Source organism: Orcinus orca, chromosome X (assembly GCF_937001465.1).
Source record: "Orcinus orca chromosome X, mOrcOrc1.1, whole genome shotgun sequence".
Taxonomy (NCBI): Eukaryota; Metazoa; Chordata; class Mammalia; order Artiodactyla; family Delphinidae; genus Orcinus; species Orcinus orca.
Window position 1 is genome coordinate 16,461,219 of NC_064580.1, and position 23,278 is coordinate 16,484,496.

At 43.6% G+C, this 23,278-nt stretch overlaps 1 protein-coding gene and 1 long non-coding RNA gene across 22 annotated transcripts in view; one reads left to right on the plus strand and one right to left on the minus strand.

Annotated features, from left to right (window-relative positions):
• Nucleotides 1–21,179, minus strand: part of ADGRG2 (adhesion G protein-coupled receptor G2) — a 185,430-nt gene extending 164,251 nt beyond the window's left edge. For 7 of the 21 annotated variants that reach the window (XM_049704724.1, XM_049704715.1, XM_049704714.1 and 4 more), the window contains exons 1-2: nt 17,216–18,570; nt 14,143–14,300 (exon numbers count right to left, since the gene is read on the minus strand). Coding sequence is in view for 19 of the 21 variants with exons in the window: in XM_049704715.1 (XP_049560672.1) it covers nt 14,143–14,247 (105 nt within the window). In the remaining 2 variants the exon portion in view is untranslated. Of the gene's footprint in view, nt 1–14,142; nt 14,316–17,215; nt 18,573–19,541; nt 19,576–19,692; nt 19,854–21,044 lie in introns of those variants that run through there. The other 14 variants (XM_049704723.1, XM_049704719.1, XM_049704712.1 and 11 more) reach the window with 8 other exon arrangements.
• LOC125963051 (uncharacterized) lies at nt 9,230–13,549 on the plus strand. Its single transcript, XR_007474816.1, has 2 exons — nt 9,230–11,752; nt 13,130–13,549. It is a non-coding gene; the product is annotated as an uncharacterized LOC125963051 (long non-coding RNA).
• Nucleotides 21,180–23,278: the final 2,099 nt, after the last annotated feature.

Here is a 23,278-nt window from a genome sequence, read left to right on the forward strand (position 1 = left end):
TTGCTCCGCGGCATGTGGGATCTTCCCAGACCAGGGCTTGAACCCGTGTCCCCTGCATTGGCAGGCGGATTCTTAACCACTGCGCCACCAGGGAAGTCCCTCCCATCTTTAAAATATTGATGTTTTGGTCATAATAGGTTTTTTGCATTAATTTTGATTTCTTTAAAATATTGCATTAAAATATTACTTTTCTTGATTATTGAGGTTTTTTTGTGTCCCCACCCAACCCCCCTTAAATTTTGCTCCCAAGGTGAGCGGCTCACTTGCTTCATCCTAGTTTAGGTCCTGGGTGTAACTGAATAAATGGCTGAGTTCACACACCAGTGTCTACATTTTACAGATGGGAAAACTGAAACCAAGGTGCAGCGAAGTGGAACACTTTATTCAAGGCCACACAACTAATTGGTATCAATTCTTTTGGAATTGGAACACAGACTTTGTAACTTCTGGTATCTCAGACTTAGTATCTTAAAAATGGAATTTATGCTTTAGCTAAGAATGATGAATAGCAAAAATAAACGAAGTTCACAGGTAGGACAAAAATGTGAGCCAATGGTTTTAAAGGTTGCACTAAACTGCATTATCAGCTACTCACATATGATAATATTGAAAAAACATGACTATTGCCATCATTTTAAAAGAATTTATAATCATGAATTCATTCAACAAACATTTATTTAGTACCTACCGTGGAGATTTCTCCTTTTTTATTATTTATTATTTTTATTTATTTATTTATTTATGGGCTGCGCTGGGTCTTTGCTGCTGTGCGCGGGCTTTCCCTAGTTGCAGCGAGCAGGGGCTACTCTTCTTTGCTGTGCGTGGGCTTCTCATTGCGGTGGCTTCTCTTATTGTGGAGCACAGGCTCTAGGCGCACGGGCTTCAGCAGTTGCAGCACGGGCTCTAGCGAGCAGGCTCAGTAGTTGTGGCACACAGGCTTAGTTGTTCCATGGCATGCAGTATCTCCATGGACAAGGGATTGAACCCGTGTCCCCTGCATTGGCAGGCAGATTCTTAACCACTGTGCCACCAAGGAAGTCCTCCTTTTTTATTTTTTTAAATTTTACTTATTTTTTTTAAGATTTTTTTTTTAATGCGGACCATTTTTAAAGTCTTTATTGAATTTGTTACAATATTGCTTCTGTTTTATGTTTTGGTTTTTTGGCCGCAAGGCATGCGGGATCTTAGCTCCCCGACCAGGGATCGAAACTGCACCCCCTGCATTTGAAGGTGAAGTCTTAACAACCGGACCACCAGGGAAGTCCCCCTTAATTTTCTTTTTAATTTTTTAAATTGAAGTATAGTTGATTTACAATGCTGTGCCAATCTCTGCTGTACAGCAAAGTGACTCAGTTATACACATACAGACATTCTTTTTTTAATATTCTTTTCCATTATGGTTTATTACAGGATATCAAATATCGTTCCCTCCGCTATTTGGTAGGACCTTGTTGTTTCTTTTGCTTTTTTTTTTTTTTTTTTTTTTTTTGCGGTATGTGGGCCTCTCACTGTTGTGATCTCTCCCGTTGCGGAGCACAGGCTCCGGACACGCAGGCTCAACGGCCATGGCTCACGGGCCCAGCCGCTCCGCGGCATGTGGGATCATCCCGGACCGGGGCACGAACCCGTGTCCCCTGCATCGGCAAGCAGGCTCTCAACCACTGCGCCACCAGGGAAGCCCTGCATTTTTTAATAGAATCCCTACTAGGCCATAAGATGACCCCAAAACACAGGTAATCAATTAATTTGTTAGATAAGCCTCTGGATAAACCAGCATTAATTGAAATGAATATATATATGTACATACATATAGTTGCTACTTTCAATGAATAATGGAAAAGACAAATATAGCACCATATGTTAAATCAATAAAGCTTAAAGTCATAGAAGACATTGTTTCTAGGAAATTCTTTGCGTTTGCCTGAGTCATCTGAGGTTGGTTATCTCAATTATTTCAAGCAGGTTGTTAATGAGGTCACGGCCATTGACCAACAGTCCTAAAAAGCCCCTCAAAGAGCATGTCCTGCTAACAATGACTCACTCATTAAACAAACATTCACTGAGCACCTACCATGTACCAGGTTGTGTGTTAGATGCTGGGGATGCAGCGATGTGGAGTCAAAGCCTGTTTGGAAGTGTGGTGTAAGTGGGAGAAGGTCAACAGGCAAGAGTTCAGAGGTCTATCAAGAGGGTTCTTGGAAGACTTCTCAGAAGGGCAAGCAGCATGCCAGTTTGGATTTGGGGTGTTTGAAAGGGCCCAAGAGATAACTCTCCCCGACCTGAAATCTGAATTACTTATAAAATAAAACAAAGAAGTTGGCAGGTAGAGACAAAAATATTAACTTTGTCCCTGATATAGCAGATATTGGAGAACGTAGCCTATATCTGCTAACAAGAGAGCTTCCCAATCAGAATTAGACTGACCCACCCACCCAGCATTCCTGGACCAGGGCAGACCTTGCCCACTGCACGGACAGAGCCTGCCTCTGGGGCACTGGAAGAGAATGGTGGCTCACTGGGGCAGCTTGTACCCGAAAAGTTGGGATTAGACAATGCTTGCCCATATATTGTGTGTATGGTATAAACTGTGATGTAAATGTGTAAACGTGTATAAATGAACTTTAATCTAATCCTTAGAGGTGGTTAGTTAGCGTTTGAATCCATATTCCAGAGTGATTTAAGCACTACAAATGTCATTATTTAAATCTATACCCAGAGGATTTGTTAATAAATATGTTAGAAATAATTTTTCATTGGTGAAATGACTGGTATTTGATACATATATGGGAGGCTAGAAAGATTATACTGGCCCAACTGTCCTCGCATGACAGAAGAAGTGAGGGAGCTCTCTGAGGTCACTTTTATAAGGGCACTAATCCCATTCATGAGGGCTCTACCATCATGACCTAATCACCTCCCAAAGGCCCCACCTCCTAATACCATCAACTTGGGAGTTAGGTTTCAATACATGAATTTTGAGGGGGACACAAACATTCAGTCCCTAGCAGGGACACAAGTTTGTAGCATCATCTCCAATTTCAAAGTACACAGGTAGGCACAATTCACAGAGAAGTATTCAATCTATAAATATTTATTGAGCCATTAATATATAAATAGCAAATTTATAGTAGTAACTCTAGGTGGGAGATTGTATTTCCAAAGATACCCACCACAAACACAAATTTCCAAGGGTAAAATCCTTTTCTGTATGCTATGTATATAGTGCCCAGAAATGAAGGGTTTCTTAACATTTGTTTCTTATGTTTGGTAGATGATTAACCTCTTCTTAGGCATGTGGTAGTGTCTCAGTAAATACCTGTTGAATAAACGAGGGGATAAATCTAGAAGCATAATACCCCCTGTGTGTTAGTGAGCCATTGCTGTGTAGCAGATTACGCCAAACGTTAGCATCTTAAAACAATAAACATTTCTTATTTCACGGTTTCTGTGAGTGAAGAATCAGGAAACAGCTTGGCTGGTTGGATCTGTCTCACAAGGTTGCAATCGAGGTGTCAGCTGGGATTACAGCCATTCAAAGCCTGATGAGGCTAGAGCATCCTCTTCCAAAAATACTCACAATGTTGTTGGCGAGAGGCTTCAGTTCCTTATCATGTGGGCCTCTTCATAGGGCTGCTCACACATGGCAGCTGGCTTGCCCCAGAACAGATGATGACGATGCGAGAGGCCACACTGCCTTCTATGACTGTGTCTCCAATCACTGTCACCTGGGCCTTATTCTATTCATTAGCAGCAAGTCACTACTAAGTCCAGACCCCATTCCAGGGAAAAGGATTACACAATATCAGGGGATCACTGAGGACCATCCTGGTGGCTACCTACCACACCTTGTGAATTGTTAACTGCGCAAATAGCAGCCTCCAAATGCTCAAATGTGTTCTTTGCTGTGAAAGTGGTTATAAATTGTTTATCAACCTTTCTCTCATAGTTCTGCAAACATGGTAACACTATGACCTCTTTGTTCTTCCAATGCAAAGGGCACTCCAGCAGGTACATGGGTAGCGATACCAACTACATTTGCACTGCAAAGATTCCAGGTAGGTTCAGATGAATTGCTTTGAGGCAGTTTTTGGTTTGTGTCTTTGATGCACAAGATTGTTCCTTGACTAGAATAAAAGTTTAGTTTGTATTTCTCAAGCCCATCTTCACCAACCCAGCAAAGCTAGATACCAGTTTGAGCATTAAAGCAAACGAACTATTGACTCTGATAATCCATTTTATTTAAACTCTTGGTCTAAGATGACCTGTAAAAACAAGCAAAGTATCGCTATAATCAGGAATTTCTGAGTGAAAGTGATCGGTGCTTGCCAAAGAATGAAATGTGGATTTGCTTCAGGGAAGGAAAAAAAATTTTTTTCTTGGTTCTAAAACACACACACTTTCTCATGAAAAAAATCAAAGTAAGAAAAACTAAATGCTTTTTGCTTGTTAGTGAGTTTGCTAAACAGAGATTTTGGCTGAGTTAGCTAGAGGCAAAAGTGGTCTCACGTGAATATTTTCTAGTTGGTAAGCCTATATGGCCATTTGATGGGTTAGAGATATGGGCCTTTTGTCTATTTTTAGCCCATTACTTCTGCAGCCTCAGCCAGTGCCTGAGCAACTTCACTCTGTGTGATGAGTCTCTTCATGCCAATTCCACATAAAGCTTCGGAAGAAGCAATTAAATGTTCGTGGTCAGTATTCATGGTAAAGCGGAAAAAACAATTTTCCTCTTACAGATCATTTGAATAAGACTTGATATCAAACAAACAAAGATGACTGAAAGGAAATTTTCGCAATTATGCTGTGGGTATGAACATTTTCACAGACTTTCCCTAAAAACAGTTTTGCATGGTGGCTGCCAAACCTGGCCCAGATGTTTCACATCAGATGGTATCTCCACCGAGGCCAGGAGAAACTCTAGCTGAATTTCCCTGAACTCTACACCTCCAAGAGCAAATCGATCTCAGTCCTTAGAGTTTTGTACTACCTTGGCCAGTTCTGTGTGGCTGGTAACCTTAGCCACAAACAAAATGCTTTTAAATCATTTCTGTGTAATAATTAGATTAAGATTTGTCCTTTGAAGTCTGCTCCTAGTTGGCATTTTGGATATCACTTAACAAATTTAGACTCTGCTTTTGTGCTCATATGTTGGGCCATGTGGCCATAGGACCTATTAAATTTTTACTTCATTAGTGGATAGGAGCAAGTTTATTAACACCAGTACATCTATGGAGAAAGGTGCTTTTATCGGGTAGTATTTTCTCCTTCTCTTAACCAGCTCTCTTTTCTATCAAATGTTTAAATAACCATTCATGTTGGCCTAGACTAGTACTTCTCAAACATTAATGTTCATATGAATCATGAAACATCTTGTTAAAAACCAGATTCTGATTCAGTTAGGACTGTAGTGGGGCTGAAGAGTCTACATTTCTAATGTATGCCCAGATTATACTGATATTGCTAATTCCAAAACTACTCTGAGTCTCAAGGGCTTAGAGCTAAACCAATTAAGGGCAAAACTGCTTTGCTTTCATAGAAACCCAGTTATTCTTCTTAGGTGAGCAGCCCTAGGATTGAAAATCAACAGCTTTTTACGTAAAGAATCCCTCTCTCTCTCTCTTTCTCTCTCTGGCACAAGGCAAACTCTTGAATTTCCTTCCAGCTAAATCGGTTTGAACAAAGAAAATACTGTTTGAACCACTTTAGATCGATAAACACATTCCTTGTTTCTAATGACTGTAGTAAGTAATGGAAATTGGATGGACATTTTTAGCAATTGCCTTTTCTCTTTAAAACGTCAGCACATTAGCTGTGGTTTATTTACTTCATTTGAAGTGACCTCCAGTTCTGCTCAGGAAACACTCTACAAGCCACTTCAAGGTATTAATCATATTGAATTTGTGACTGGTTTTTAAAAGGCTTTCTAAAGTCAGTACATTCTCAAGGACTTTCAGTGTCATTTCACCTCTCTCTCCACGTCTCTCTCTCTCTCCGTGTTTCTCCCCCGCCCCACCCCCCACCCCCGGCCGGTCTCTCTCTCTCTGTCTCTCTCTCCTAATTGGCCCACGACCTACAGACTCCACAAAGCTTCCCATACTACTAATAATTTAAAATACACAGACAGAGGACGCCCCTTTCTTTAAGGATGCTCCGCCTAGCTTCAAGAAGCAAACTAGCTAAGAGAGTAAGAGAGACGGGATGGCGCATCAGCTGTCGGAGGACCAGCAGGCTAGAGTAAAATTCCCTTTGCTTCTCACTGGAGAGTTTCAGGCAATTCCAGAGGACTGGCCACACTCTGCTTGAGACACACTATTTAATTTCACAGAATATGTTCCCTTTTAGGTCTTCCCTGAGGAATGTAGGGTCTGCAGAGAGGGAAAAGCAAATGATTCCCAGTGAATCTCTCCCTTGAATGGGATTTATTTGCCAGGATCTTGCTGAGCAAATACCCAGGACAGAAATAATACAATTTCATAATTTCTCTCTAAGTTACTCCAACGTCTTGGCAGGTCTAGAACATTTAGTTTTTTCATTACTCTATTATTCTTTGAGTCGTAATTTCATGGTTGACTACTTCCCTTACTTAAAAAAAAAAAAAAAGGTAGTAGCTACCTTTCTGCTACATTACCCTAGACAGAGGAGCCTCAGGAACCACATTGCCAGGGATCAAACCCTAGCTCCTTCATCACTAATTATCTGACCTTAACTTCAGATGACTTAAGTTGCTTTACCTCAGTTTCCTCATCTGAAAAATGGGGATAATAAAAGTTCCTTTGCGGGCTTCCCTGGTGGCGCAGTGGTTAAGAATCCACCTGCCAATGCTAATTCCAAAGCCCTGGTCTGGGAAGATCCTACATGCCACGGAGCAACTAAGCCTGTGCGCCACAAGTACTGAGCCTGCGCTCTAGAGCTCGCGAGCCACAAGTACTGAGCCTGCGTGCCACAACTACTGAATCCAGCACGCCTAGAGCCTGTGCTCCATCCGCAACAAGAGAAGCCACCACAATGAGAAGCTCACGCAACAAAGAGTAGCCCCTGCTCGCCGCAAATAGAGAAAGCCTGCACGCAGCAACAAAGAACCAACACAGCCAAAAATAAATAATAAATTTTAAAAAAAAGAAATAAAGATGATACACTCTCTTTAAAAAAATAAATAAATAAAAAATAAAAGTTCCTTCTCTATGAGGAGCTTGAAGGAATATGACTGGCTCAGTAAAAATGCTCAAAAAAAGTTACCTATTGGGCTTCCCTGGTGGTGCAGTGGTTGAGAATCTGTCTGCTAATGCAGGGGACACGGGTTCGAGCCCTGGTCTGGGAAGATCCCACGTGCCGTGGAGCAACTAGGCCCGTGAGCCACAACTACTGAGCCTGCACGTCTGGAGCCTGTGCTCCGCAACAAGAGAGGCCGCGATAGTGAGAGGCCCGTGCACCGCAATGAAGAGTGGCCCCCGCTTGCCACAACTAGAGTAAGCCCTCGCACAGAAATAAAGACCCAACACAGCCAAAAATAAATAAATAAATAAAAAGCCAAGCATTTGAAGCCCTTTAAAGAAAAAAAAAATTCCCTATTATTTTAATTCCATTCAACACAATTAACTGCAAAATGTCCAACATGGATCATTGCAACATAACTACCTACCAGGTTCTGTCCAGGTAATTCTAAAAACTTGTCAATTGTCTGCATTAAGTCAATCCAATAGTTTGGTGGTATGACAAGGCAATCACATGTGCCCATAACATCAGATGATAGCAAATGGAGTGGTCTCTACCCACCCTCCCACCCATGAGAACGTAAGTGATAAAAATGCTTTGAAAAGTCGAATTCCCCGCACTGAAAAAACACATACACAATAATAATTGCTATAAACTACTAATATATTACAACCCTGGATTTTATTTTTAGTTTCTGGTTTTCTAAAACCCTGTGTGGTACAGGTCAACCAATATGCAAGTATGTATTAGGTCCACTGCTCTGAATTAGGTACAACGAGAACTTCAAAGATGATATAAGACAAGGTTTCTGCCCTCAAAGGTTTGGCAATCTACACTGGAGAGATCAAGTTGTCTGCAGTTCACTGCAAGGACGGAGAGAGATGCTCCAGTACAGATTCAGAGAGCCATGGGGGGTTTCATAATAATCAAACGTCAACTGAGGCATCCCTATTTAGAACTAAGCTTTACATCTTAAAAAATTCTCTCGTTCACCCCCACAATGGCCATAAAAGTGTGTGTGTGTGCGTGTGCACAAATTTGCTGCCATAGTCCAGTCTAAAGCCACTATTTTTCTTTTTTATATTCAGTCAACAAATATTGATCGAGAGCATATCACATGAGCTAAGAATTGTGCCCTATTTATTCTAGTCACAATTATACACACAAGTCCAGAGTCCTTCAGGCAGCGGCCTTTACAAAAAATGAATAAATTGGGGTAAAAATCTTTCACTCTTCAATTACACAAAATATCCACGTAGGCCAATTTGAAGGTAGAGGATTTGTTTTAGAAACAGGCATCAAGACTCTGGCGGAGGGCTTCCCTGGTGGCGCAGTGGTTGAGAGTCCGCCTGCCAATGCAGGTGACACGTGTTTGTGCCCCGGTCCGGGAGGATCCCACATGCCGCGGAGCGGCTAGGCCCGTGAGCCATGGCTGCTGAGGCTGCACGTCCGGAGCCTGTGCTCCGCCACGGCAGAGGCCACAACAGTGAGAGGCCCACGTACCGCAAAAAAGTAAATAAATAAATAAAGACTGGCGGAGAAATCCAAAGTTTCGTTATGAATAGATGTGAACCAAAACCAAGAAATGGGGACTTCCCTGGTGGCGCAGTGGATAAGAATCTGCCTGCCAATGCAGGAGACACGGAAGATCCCACATGCCGTGGAGCAACTAAGCCCGTGCGCCACAACTACTGAGCCTGTGCTCTAGAGCCAATGAGCCACAACTACTGAAGCCCACACGCCTAGAGCCTGTGCTCTGCAACAAGAGAAGCCACCGCAATGAGAAGCCCACGTACCGCAAGGAAAAGTAGCAACCGCTCACCGCAACTAGAGAAAGCCCGCACGCAGCAACAAAGACCCAACGCAGCCAAAATAAAAACAAACAAACAAACAAAAAAACCAAGAAATGATTCTCAATACCTTTTACAGCAAAAGCAGAGTTGGTTGCCTATCTGAATGTTCCAATGTCGTTCCATTGTTATTCATTTTATTTTTTGAATATTAATAGCTACTAAAAGAAAATAAAATCAGGTTACAATGAGACCCTTACAGCAGGAGCACTGTAATAATATCCCAATTTGCTGGATACTGTGAGTAAAATCACCAGGCAGCTGAAGAGATGGGGCCATTTTATGTTCAGCTATAGCACACTCAACCTTTGACATGAGATCTGTTTGTGAACCAAGAAATGTTAGCTCACACCCCAGGGCCTCTTAAACCCTTGACCTCTCTCAAAAATGCTGCAGGATATATTGAGGCAAATAGTTAGGTAAGTTCAAAATAGAAATAAATGCTCCATGAATGCATTTGAACCCTTGACATTGCAGCCCTGTTGGTCAGGGAAGATCTTGCTATTTTCGCAGGGAAATCCTTTCTCCCTTGAAATCACTTTGGAGGTAACATTATTTTTTCCTTGTCACTCAAAAATTTTTTTACTTGTCATAAAATAAAGTGAAAAAACTCTGAGCCCAAGTACATAAAAGCCTTAAATGCATGAGCTTTATCTTTATCTTTCCTACCATAGTTGTTAGTCCTTAAATTTCATGGTGCTGAAAATATCCTTTTTGCATTTCTTTTCTGGATTGTTCCCCCTCTGAGCAATGGTTACCAGAATCTTTTAGAATGACATGTGTTTGCTAATTGGATTAAAGGGGAGAAAATGGAAGAGATTTTTTTCAAACATAGCTGTGACATTCTTAATCTGGGACACAGATGTTTCCACATCTTTTTGCATCTTTGTGTTCAGTGATTACACTAAGAAAAGGTCTCAGAATCTTCCAAATTGTTCACATTCATCTTCCACACAGTTGGAAGCAGGAAGCCATTAAGATGAAGGCCTTGAAGCTTACATGTAATAAACAGGAGGTAAAGGAAGGTAGAAAAGGGAGGGAGGAGTCCAACTTGTTCTTAGTTGATGTTTTCTATATTCTCAGCTCTCAAAATTGTCCTTTTGTTTAATTCATTTATTGAAGTAGTTAATGCTTATTATAATCCCATGCACACAGATAAAAATATTAAAATGCACTTACTAAGTGGAAGATGAAAGCTAATTCTCATTTAGGTGGTTACACTACCTCCACTGTAGGTAGTTCTTTTACCTAAAACACCATAAAAAGGCAGTTTATCCACTAGGGAAAAAATGTGCTAAATTTAAAACACAAATAAAACCTCCTGTGTCTCTTAACTTTCATCTTTCATCCAACGTTTATACACATTTTGTAGGCCATTGGTATTTGAGAAAATGGGAGGAAAATGGTTATTATCGAAATAGAGGTCTTAATGAAAAATATGGTTTCAAATGTTCAAATTATGTTAAAAAAAGGCAAAAAAAAATCTTATTACAGTAGCACCCTTGTTACAAGTTTCAACAAATTTAGTCTTTAAAAAACCTTCAGTAATAATAACAAGAAAGATCCTTTGACTGCGTTTATCAATGAGATTGATTAATTTGGCATTATAAAAACGTCACATTTTCCGTAACTGTTACTTGGAATCAAAGATGTGCAGGACCTCTGTCTACATTTGAGGTTATACAAAAGCCTTGGTGTGCATAAAAGTGGAAATTCTTGGGTCCTGCACCCAGAGATTCAAATTTATTAAGTCTGGGGGGTTTGCCTGTGAATCTGCCTTTTTAACAAACAGCCCTAGGTGATTCTGATGTTGGTGGTCCAGGGACCATACCTGGAGAGGGGCGGTTCTGTAGCTCTTCTGAGATCGTAACAATGAACACAGCACAGCCCTGCCTGCCATCCTCCGCTTGCACAGCTGTTACTAAATATCCTTCAACAAAGCTCTTTAGGGAGATGACTTTCATATAGTTTGATATCTTGAAATACATTCTGAATTATCCTCAATTATGACAAACACCTTTGATTTATTCACTAAAATCCTCCGGAAATTAGTGAACATGCAAGGGCATATCTGCTAACTCTCTATAACCACACTACACACTTGGCCAGAATCCTCTGGTTAGATAATAGAGGTGGAGCTGCCTATTCACCCAGTTTTGAAATCCAAATGAAATGTTAGAATTCAAATGAAGGGCACTTAGCCTACCACCATTATATATTGGAGAAGAGATTATGTCATTTAGAGCAAATCCTAAAAGACAGGGCCCATACATTAAAAAGATGTGGAAGGGGTAAAGAGAAGGGGTTGAATTTAGACCAAGATCTGGTTATTTTGACAACTGGTATACAGTGTAGTCTGTTTTGCTGAATTTCACCAGCTTCTGCTTCTGTTTATCTTTCTAAATAAATTTAGATGTGTTGATGCAAGCAGAACTTGAGACAGCTTCTGGTGAATTCTAGATTGCCTCTGAGAAGTTTATCCTTCATCACAAACACCTGGAGGTGGGGGAGGAGCCAGAATGCTGCCACACCCACAGAATGGCTTTTCTCTACCTGCATGAATGCTAGACCAGCTCTACAAAGGAGGCTAGACAAGCGCTTACAAATGAGGCACAAGGCAGAGTTCCTATGGGAGCTATTTCCTCCCTCCTTACCCATCTTTCTTCTGTTGGCACCCTGCAGAAGGGAAGGTAAGTGTGGTAGAATGTATTGTTTGTTTACGATTCTTCCTTCTATTCCCTTTACTGTGCCGTAGCTTCATGAGGCAGATTATGCTCTTCTGTCCCACTGACCTTGAGCTTGGCCATATGACTTGCTCTGGCCAAGGGAAAATGGGCAGAAGCGATCATGAATGTGTTCTGAGCTGAGATACTAAGGCACTGCAAATTTCTGCCAGGCTCTTCTTGTACTTCTGTCATCCACCATGAGAAATGCATGCCCCAGGAAGCTGCTGACTGCAGAATGAGACACATATGGAACAGACCTCAATCTGATTCACAGCCTTAAGCAGAGATGCCCTAAGTGACCCATAGACACATGAGTGAGAACATAAATGATGTTTTAGCAAGCCACTAAGATTTGAGGGTGGGGGTGTTTCCTATGCAGCAGCATCATAGGCTTAACTGACTAATACAGGAAGGTAACTGCCATTTGCTCAGGACTCACTCCTTGCCAAGCACATTAGTTCCTTTAATCTACAAAATTTCCTGCTGAGGTCTGTTAATGCTTCCATCTTTCATGAAACATCTGCCCAGAGAGGGCAAGGACTCACAGCTAACAAGTGGATGAGTCAGAAATTCACATTCACATGTCCAAATGCAATCATTATTCCATGGCTTTTTCCTATCTTCCTGCAGTTTACACCACCGGTGATAGCAACAACAACATAAAAAATATTTTCACTCTTTTATGAAGGGCTTTACAGTTCAATGCTCTTTCATGTATCTTTTTTCATCGATAAGAAAATGTCCAACTACTAACTGGGGTACTTAGTTCTGTTTAGTTCTGCTCTAGATTGAATCATAGCCCATGAGATTTGAAATGGCTAAGTCTTCAGTTCGGAAAGTATTGTGCTTTAGAAACCACAGGAAGACTTAAAATAGACTGGAATATTCTGAGGTTATAGGTATGAGCGAAAATGTACCAGATAAAAACCAGTTGAGCCAGTGTTTGGAGCTTTTCTTGACCAAAGCAGACAGACTCCATAGAAACTATTCAGGATCCTCCCCGTGAGACCGCTGCAGGAGACAACCACTCAGAAAGCACCACCAGTATTGTTGCTATCCACACTCAGAAGGAATGATATTTTCCAACTCTGGCTGCACATTAAAATCACTTGGAGAACTTAAGAAAAAAAAAAAAAAATCTGGGCCCTGCTGACAAACTGAATCAGTATTTCTGGGTGAGAGGTTGGGCATGTGTTTTTTGGTGGGGGCGGGGGCGGGGAATTCGTATTTTTTAAAGTTCCCCAGGTGATTCTAATTGGCAGCCAGCGCTGAATCCCACTAAGCTAGAAGATGGGACACAGAAAATATATTTGCTGATTTTTTAAAATTTTATTTTGGCAGCACGGCACAGCATGCTGGATCTTAGTTCCCCAACCAGGGATGGAACCGGAGCCCCCTGAAGTGGAAGCTCGAAGTCTTAACCACTGAACCACCATGGAAGTCCCTTTGCTGTTATTTAGCATTAAAAACCAATTCCATTCAATGGCTCACACCTGGAGATTGGAGTGAGCCGTCAGCTTTGTGTCTGAACTACCTACCCACTCCCCTATCATCATTCTTTACCATTTCTCTTTCCTCCATTGAATATTTACTGAATGTATATTTATTTACTGAAATCCATATCTATGTCAATTCCTAAAGTGGTGTTTGACAAGGGTTAGACTGTAAAAGTCTATAGAGTTTGTTAAGGAATTCGCTGTTATCGGCTAACAATAGGAGAGATGTCAGTGGCTTCACTAGCCGAATAAATAAATAAAAGCACAGACTGTCATTTGTATTGATTCTATATGTGGTTCATACTCTCCTATGAACATTGTGGAGCACTGACATTCTGGTTTAATTTGCACATTCAAGTTCCCAAGGATTAGCTGTGATTTGCATAGCCCCAGATTGAGATGGGTATGCTAACCTGCTCCTGCATACAGAGACCCCTTGTGGCACTTATCTGATTACCTCCCAGGTTATGTGGGAAACTTTCTATTTCTTTTACAGTAAGACACACAACTCCCTTACTGCACTGGTGGCAGTTGATTTCAATGCATTTGAATGAAAATAATATCTAAGATTTATGGAGTATTCTTTTTTTTTGAATTTTTAAATTTTATTTATCTTTTTATACAGCAGTTTCTTATTAGTTATCTATTTTATACATATTAGTGTATATATGTCAATCCCAACCTCCCAATTCATCACACCACCCCACCACCCCACCCCTTTCCCCTCTTGGTGTCCATACATTTGTTCTCTACATCTGTGTCTCTATTTCTGCCCTGCAAACAGGTTCGTCTGTACCATTTTTCTAGGTTCCACATATGTGTTAATATACGATATTTGTTTTTCTCTTTCTGACTTACTTCACTCTGTATGACAGTCTCTAGATCCATCCACGTCTCTACAAACGACCCAGTTTCGTTCCTTTTTATGGCTGAGTAATATTCCATTATATATATGTACCACATCTTCTTTATCCATTCCTCTGTTGATGGGCATTTAGGTTGATTCCATGACCTGGCTATTGTAAAAAGTGCTGCAATGAACATTGGGGTGCATGTGTCTTTTTGAATTATGGTCTTCTCTGGGTATATGCCCAGTAGTGGGATTGCTGGGTCATATGGTAATTCTATTTTTAGTTTTTTAAGGAACCTCCATACTATGGAGTATTTTCTATGTGCCAGGCACTATTAGTGTTCTACATGCATTAACTCAAATAATCCTTAACTCTATGAGGTAGATGATTTATTATTCCCATTTTACAGATGAAAAAACTGAGGCTCAGAAAAGTTAAGTAAGGTGCCTAAGTTCACACACTTATTAAGTGATAAAGCTGGAATTTGAACCCAGAAAGTCTAGTTCCAGAATCTGGATTCTTAGCCACTAGACTATACCACACCCCCTAGTAGGTAGGGGATTGCTGGAGTACATTTTAGGAGAGGATGTAGAGTAACCAGTAGTCTCATCACTGCTAGTGGAAGTGCAAACTGGTACAACTACAAACAAATTGACAGTATCTGCTAAGGCTGAACATATGCTTACCCTATGACCTAGTAATTCCTGGGTACATACCCCAAAACAGTCCATACTTGTGTTGACGAAAGGACATGAATTTGAATGTTTATAACAGCACTACTTGTAATCACACTGAACTGGAAACTACCCAAATGTCCATCAACAGTGGATAAATTCTGGTGTATTTATACTGCTACGCAGCAATGAGAATAAACAATCTATAACTACACAGAGTAATAAGGAAGGTTCTCACAAACATAATGCTAACTGAAAGGAGTCAGGAAAAAAGAGCACAGGCTGTATGATTCTATTTATATAAAGTTCAAAGGCAGGCAAAAAGAAACTGGGCTATTAGGGGTCAGGCTATTGGTTACCATTAGGGGGACAAGTTGTGTCTGGAATGAGTACTTGGGGGAGGTGCCTTCTGGGGTTGTGGGTAAAGTCCTCTTTATTTATTCGAGCCACAGGGCTTTCAGGATCTTAGTTCCCCGACCAGGGATTGAACCCATGCCCCCTGCAGTGGAAGCACGGAGTCCTAACTACTGGACCTCCAGGGAAGTCCCAAGTCCTCTTTATTGACCTGGGTACTGGCCACAGCACGTGTTTAAGTTTTTAAAGTTCAGTGAGCCGTACACTTAGGTTATATGCACCTTTCTGTATGTATACTATATATCAACCAAAAGTTTGAAAGGGTACTATCTGTGATCAAATACTACCTAGAGTTAGGAGATTTCGTTAAATATTTTAAAATAAACAGTGCATATTTACGGAAGATAGTCATTCCAGGCAATGAAAGAGTAAGTTTCTGCTCTCTCTAGTTCTTCCCTGCTTTCCTACTTCTTACCACAACTGCCAACCTGATGACTTAATAAGAGAAAATGTTCAACTCAGTCAGGTATATGGAACAGGTTCAGTCTGCTCCCCTCCAGACAGGAGTTCAAAGGCAGGGTGACTAATGAGAGTTGTATCAAAGTATGGTTTGTAGGAGGCATCAGAACAATGGGTCCCTGGCTCACGCCCTTTACATCTCCTGGAGCACCCACTTCCAGGGGTGTGGAAATAGGTTTCTTTTGTAGAAATCTTCAAGAATGAGGAAACTGAGGTCTAGGGTATGAAGCGACTGACTCCACATGACATTCTGCCAAAGGGTAGTCCCTCTTAGCAGGGACTCAGTGGGAGCGGCTCACCGTAAGAATTCTCACTATCCCTGCACACCTGTGGAATCAAATCATCAGCCACCCCTTACATATTTGAGAGGTACAGCCCAATCCACAACGCCCCATTTATCCCCCTTCTGCCTTTGAGAGACAAAGACTTCATTAACTGTCACAAAGGCAATGCTTTGCCAGGGAAAGCACTAACTTCTGTTTGCTTTAAGAAGGATGCCTATAGGGCTTCCCTGGTGGTGCAGTGGTTGAGAGTCCGCCTGCCGATGCAGGGGACACGGGTTCGTGCCCCGGTCCAGGAAGATCCCACATGCCGCAGAGCGGCTGGGCCCGTGAGCCATGGCTGCTGAGCCTGCGCGTCAGGAGCCTATGCTCCGCGACAGGAGAGGCCACAACAGTGAGAGGCCTGCGTACCGCAAAAACAAAAAAAACAAAAAAAAAACTTTCATCACTACAGATGCCTTCAGCCAAGTTCTTTCCGGTAAGTTTCACAGGGAAGAACTTTTGAACCTAATCTAGATCAAAACTTACAATCAAAATAGCCACAAAATTCACTTCTGTTATCAGGCAAGACAATGGTTCCCCTCCTTGTCCCAGCTCATGAATCTGGCCACCTTACCAGGTTTTCTTTCTCTTCCTCTGTGCATGGCACAGAATTATGGATAATTAAATATGAGATAACTTTGGCAAATACTTTTCTTACAATTCTGCTGATTATTCTCAGGGGTAAAATCATATTTAAAGGAACTAGGTTAATTTAATTACTGAATTCACTCATCAATCATTTAGTAAATTTGCTTCCAGGTCTGATTTCCACTTGCATTCTATTTTTTTTTTTTTAATTTATTTTTTGGCTGCGTTGGGTCTTTGTTGCTGTGCGTGGGCTTTCTCTAGCTGTGGCGAGCGGGAGCTACTCTTCGCTGCGGTGCGCGGGCCTCTCATTGCAGTGGCTTCTCTTGTGCCGAGCAAGGGCCCTAGAGTGCACTGCCTTCAGTAGTTGTGGCATGTGGGCTCAGTAGTTGTGGTGCACAGGCTTAGTTGCTCCGCGGCATGTGGGATCTTCCCGGACCAGGGTTCGAACCTGTGTCCCCTGCATTGGCAGGTGGATTCTTAACCACTGCGCCACCAGGGAAGTCCTCCAGCTCCATTTTAAATCTCCAGCTATTTTCAGAATCGGATTTATCCCCTCCTCATTCTCCCCATCACCGCTCCCACTCCCTCCCTCTCTCTCCATTATAGACTCATCACTACTCACCTGAAGTCTTTCTTTCCCACAAGGGCTTAGTGGGACTGAAGCTGAGAATTCCAACATGGCTTCTGTGGTGGGAAGAATTTCAAAGACTTCCCTGTAGATGGGTCTGGATATTTCAATATTGTAAAAAGGCCTCCATTCCCTTCTGAACTACGGCTTGGGGACATTGCTCGCCACCTCATTCCAGTTGTGTCCTTGGGTTGCAAGTGAGAACAGTCACCAACTTTCAAAGCCTTTTCAATGCCCTTAAGACAACAGAGCTGTGGCTTCCAACTCCCATCATTTCTGCAGACTGGACTTACTAAGGAGATACCAGGGGGCATGAAGCATCTGTAATAGGGAAGAACCTCTTTAGTTAATCACTAAAGGGGTGTTGCCTATAAGCTTAAATTATGCATAATGGCCCATGTCTGGGAGCCCTGCCCCCCAGGTAATGAGCATTAAGCTAAAATACCTTTGCTCAGCTCACAGTAATCATCCTGACCAGGCCCACCTGGGAACTGCCGCAGGCAGAAAGAAATTAACACATCCCCGCTGGAGTCTGGCCAGAACCAGGATTTTACCACCTCCCCTTTTGCCTGAATTCCAACTTGAGGAAGGTGGTTCTTTGGGACTCTAGTCCGTCATCTTCTCAGTCCGCTGGCTTTCTGGAATAAACTCACTATTACTTGCCTGAGCAACTCACCTCTCCACTCACTGGCCTGTCATGCCGTGACATGAGCTTCCGTAACAAGTCCTCATGAAGCAAGGTGTCCTGGCTGAGTCCCTAGCCAAGAGTCAGTGTCAGCAGAACCACCAGGCTACAGATACCTGCCATCCTGGTCTTACCTGAGTTGATTTGAGGTGTTTTCATTTGGGGGCAAAAAGAGGAGGAAAGACCCCTGGAGAGAGGGGTGAGGGAAGACAAATTCTTGGTCTGGTGTCTGCCCTGTGTCTGATGTGATGAGAGCTCTGAGACCCCAGAAAGGGAAGGGTCAGGGCCTAATGGCTGAAGGGGCTCCGTTCATCAGAGGTTGGGCCCAAGAAGGGGTTATGTGATTACTATGCAGAGGAGATAAAATATGAAAAAAAAAAATTACTCAAGATAAAGTTAAAAAAAAAGAGGTGACGCTCTCCAGCCCTACTCTCACAGAGACCATCACATAGCATTGGCACCATAGGGCCTTAGAGTGGGCACTAATGGAGAATGGCAGTTCATAGAAGAGAAATAGGTGGCTACCCGGCAACTATCAGAACTAGGTACTTAATAAGGACAGCTTAGAAGAACGTGGGCAAGTAGTTTCTTGAATACCTGTAAGACACTTGCCCTGTGAAGTCCCAGGGACATCAGAGGGATTTCTTAGGGGTAGTTGTATGGTCAGGCCGCTCAGGATGGCTGTTCTCTCTCCCTCTCTCTCTCGCTCTCTCTCTCTCTCTCTGTCTCTCTGTCTCTGTCTCTCTCTCTTTTTTTCTTTTTGGCTGCGCCGCGCGGCATGTGGGATCTTAGTTCCCTGACCAGGGATAGAACCCGTGCCCCCTGCATTGGAAGTGCGGAGTGCTAACCACTGGACCCTCAGGGAAGTCTCAAGACGGCTGTTCTCTTGCTCTCTGTACACCCCTGCCCAACCAGGGCCTGCTTCACCTACATCCTACCCACAGCACTTACCCTCCTACGTACCTGCCCCAGGCCCCAGCTAAAGATAACTTATCCAAGGAGCGGTGAGGGGCGTGCCCCTCTACTGGTTTCCCTGGTAACTAATGAGCCCACCTGAGGTCAATTCCTGACTAACTGGTAATTCCTCCCCCCTCCCCCCGCCCCCAGCCCAGGAGCGAAGCCTGCCGCCTCGTCCTGCCCGCGTGCCGCCGTATACGGTGGGGTGTCGCTCCAGGACTTTGCTTCAGACAGGTAAGCTCCCCCATCCGTTAAAGCATGATGTCTCTGTTGCTGACCCCGCCGGGCCCTTTCTTCGGTCTTAAAGCTGGTCAAGCGCCGGCCTTGTAGGCCCGCGGAGTGCAGCCTAACAGCGGGCAGAGCGGCCAGGAGCCCGAGGAAACTCCCGTGAGCGCCGCGATGTAGGGAAATACGGGACGGGGAACGGAAAGCCGCGGGGGCCGCCCACTACCACGTGGCTCCCGAAAGTTGTGTGGGTGATCTCGGGGCGGCCGTCCACTAGTTTGGGGGGGTCCTGTGGTGGCCGTCCTTGCTGAGCGGGGCTGCCGAGAGTTCTGGACAACAGTGGCCTCCAATGGCTCTGCTATCGTATCAAAGTGAGCCTTTTGTAATTGGTTAAGCTAGCTTTCTAGAAGGGGTTGGTATTTCTCTTGTGCCTTTGGGATGTGAATGATCCACCTGGGCTCTCTGGCTCTTTAATCTTCTGTGATCTCTAAGAGTAAAGGAGAAGAAAGAGCTTTTAGGTAAACTCTCTGGAAATAATCGTGTTATAACTGGTAATTCCCCGGCGCCACTGCGCGCCTCCCCCCAGCCCTGGGAGGAAGGCTACCGCCATGTCCTGCCCGCCGGACGCCGCACACAGTGGGGTGTTGCTCCAGGACCTTGCGTCAGACAGGTAAGCTCCCCCGTCCACTAAACCATGATGTCTCTGTTGCCGACTCTGGGCCCTTTCTTTGGTCTTGAGGCTGGGCATGTACAGCTCTTGTAGGCCTGTGGGGTGCAGCCCAACAGTATTAACAGGGCATAAATGTTGATGTGACATCATTTGTTGACGTAAGCCACTGAGATTTTGGAGTCAATTTTAGTTGCAGCATAACCTAGCCTATCCTGATTGATACAGGGATTCAGTAGCCCATTAGCACATTAAGGACATGAGAAGTTTTTTAGTAGAGACACCTGCTTGATGTTATTTAATCCTATGGTACCATGGCGCATGTGGGGAGTGAGGGCTTGCATCCTGGCCCACCTTGAGTCTACCTCCTGCCACCTCCTCACCTCCCCCGATGAGTTCTTTACCGCCCCCTCACCTCCATCCACTGGAGCCCCAGCCTTGCCTGGCCTCCCCTCTCTGCCCTGTGAGCACTGCCACCCTCTACCCTGGCAGCGTCCAGGTAGCACTGGGGGAAGAGGTGGAGTGGTGTGGGTAGGATAGGATAGGGGTTGGGGGGGACGAGGCCCATGTCCTACCTGACACAAGTGCCAGGAATGTTGCAGTGGGGGTCTGGGTTGGACATGTGCCCCATACGGAGTCTCGAGTGGGGCATGCCAGGCTGTCCTCACCCTGGGCTGGCAGCACCACGGTGGGTTCAGGAGACAACTTGGCAAGTGTGAGCCTCTAGCCCATGTCTGATCCAGGTATGGAAGTTGCAATCCTTTGAGGGTTGGCCATCTGCCATGGGTTGGGACGGGGGACGGTGGGCAGTGGGAAGGGGGATTGACTTCCTGGCTGGGGCGGGGACGCTGCACAGGGGCCCAGTGGCTGGTGGGAGGGAGAACCTGGCAGCTAGCAGACCACGTGCACCTCATCACAGAATGGGATCCTCAGGTGCCTGGGAGGATTCAGTGTGACCTAAAATAGGAACTGAGAGAGAGGAAGGGGAAGTGGGAGGGGAGGGAGAGGGGGAGAAAAGAGAGCAGAGGCAAGGAAAGATTTTATATCTTAGGACCTTAACGGCACTCTTTTCCTGCTTTTTGAACAAGTGGCCCTGCGTTTTTATTTTGCACTAGGCCTGACAAATTATGTAGCCACCCTAGCCTACAGAATATATTTTCCATAGTTACAATGAAAGGAAAGGGAGCCATGTCCACCATCTTGCCACAGACCGGCCTGGAGACGGGGGCAGCGCCCGCTAGTCTACATGTCCATAAGCGTATAAGCAGCCCCTCTCAGCCCACACTTACATATTTTGCTTCTGTTTCCTATTTCTGTGGGACCGCATGTTGCTGCCTGCTGTAGGACCTGGGAGCAAAGATTTGGAGTTTTTCTTGTTGCTGGCCCTGATCCTAAAACTTGAAGTTCTAAATCTCGTCGTTTTGCATTTAGAACATTTTGGAGCTTGTACCAGCTCCCTCTTGCCTTCCTGCTTTCAGCGTGCATGTGCCTCGCCCGTCTTCCAAGCCAGCTGGAGCACATCGGCTAACATTCAGGCACAGGCAAAACTTTCTCGCTTTAAATGGTCTTGCCCCACAGGCGGGTGGCAGCAGAACGGAAGTGTTCACGAGACTCCCCCAAATGTTGGAGTAGCGTTTGGTGGAGGAGGAAAGGAAGGAGAAAGAGCACCACATTTGTAAAGTGATGTACAGTTGTTTTACCGTTTTGCCCCTTTAAGTGTTAAAATGGAAGTGTAGTGAGTAATCTAATAATTAACCAAAACGCACACTTCCATGGACAAGCCTGAGTGGAACCTGAAGGTGTCAGGCAGTGGGAGAAAAAAAAATACTACCTTTCTGCTTTGAGAGAGGTAGAGGCATTTCCCATTCCAAATTAAAAAACAAAACAAAATAAAAAACTGCAAATGAACTTCAGTTTCAGGATTCATGGGTAGCTCAGGAAAGAACTGTTGGGTCAGCTGTGCTGAACGTTTTCTTCGGTTACGCCCATCAGTGGTTGAGCTCATCAATTTTGGAAGGCATCCTAGTATGTCTCATTAGGCTGTTTGAAACTATTCATGTCAGAATATAGCACTCTTATCCCTTCTCTTTTCATTGCTAATTAATGAATTAAAAGTCCACTATAAGAGTGTTAGAATCTATAGCCTAGGAAGAAGGTGGTCCTGGACTGTTGCCTAGTTGCCTCTGATCACATCCAGTGCTGCCAGTGCCTGGCCATCAGTGTGTATTCTGAGACAACAAAAACCCACCGGTGAGACATCTGGAATGCTTGCTAAGTTTAGAGGCATCCATTAACAGACTCGTGGCTTTTAGCAAAATGGAAGTTTGTTATTTAGAAATTTTGTTTTGAATTATTAATTTATGTAGAAATAAGAAATGCTTGAATTTTCAGCCAGGTCAGCTTGGGTCCGCAACATCATTCTGCCTATTTTAAGGTGAGGAAAGGCCATCTGTTTGTCCGGAAGAGAACTGACCAGCTCTTGAGTACTTTGTAAAGTAGCAAATGATGAACCATTTTAAGTGGGTTGGTTTAGTTAAGTCTACAGCCTATTCAGTATTTTAACTATTTATAGATAGGCCGTAAGGTGAAGTGAGAATAAACCCTAGTTCTGGTGACATCTGGCTGTTCATAGCTCTTGCTTAGGACCTTTAATTCTAACCATAATAGCTTCTACTTAGTGCTTACTATAACCCAGGAATCACATACAATGCTTTCAATATGCTGGGCTTTTTGTTGTTGTTTTGTTTTTTTTTTGTTTTTTGGCCACGTTGTGCTGCTTGCAGGATCTTAGTTTCCCAACCAGGGATTAAACCCGGGCCCTCAGCAGTGAAAGCTCTGAGTCCTAACCACTGGACCACCAGGGAATCCCCTCAATATGCTGTTTTATCTTCACAAAAATCTTAGGAGCTAAATATTATTATCCACACTTTAAAGATCAGGAAACTACCCTTTAGTAGGGTTAAGAACCTGCCCAGGGTCCTACAGCCATTAAGGAACAGAGGCATGTTTGCAGACTCCTAAATCCAAGCTCTGGGGTTTGAAGAAAAAGGGAAAAGGCCATATAAAAAGTGTTGAATTCTAAACTCTCAAATGGTAAAACGTAGATGATCATCATAGGACCAGTCCTTCTGACATATTTGGAAACCTGGCAGAATCCACCTTGTTCAGGAGGAAGGACACACACACTCACACAAAGATACACTTTTATACATATGCACACACACACAACAGCCCTTGGCCATTCACACCAGGGCAATCAGCAGACACCCGTATTCTGGGATCCTTCATGCTCAGAGCCAAGTTAAAAGGCAGACCAAGTGGATAAATGCTCTGAACACCAATCTATAAGGGTAATAACATTCCCAATGGAAATTAGAAATATGGTACCATGTAACTCAGACCTCCACGTGTGACTGCTTCTATAACCATCAAATTATAAATCAGTCTCGCTCGTAGAAATGAAAAAAAAATTATCTTGGTGCCAGTTCCGCTCCCCCATTAAGAAAATGTTGCATTAATACTG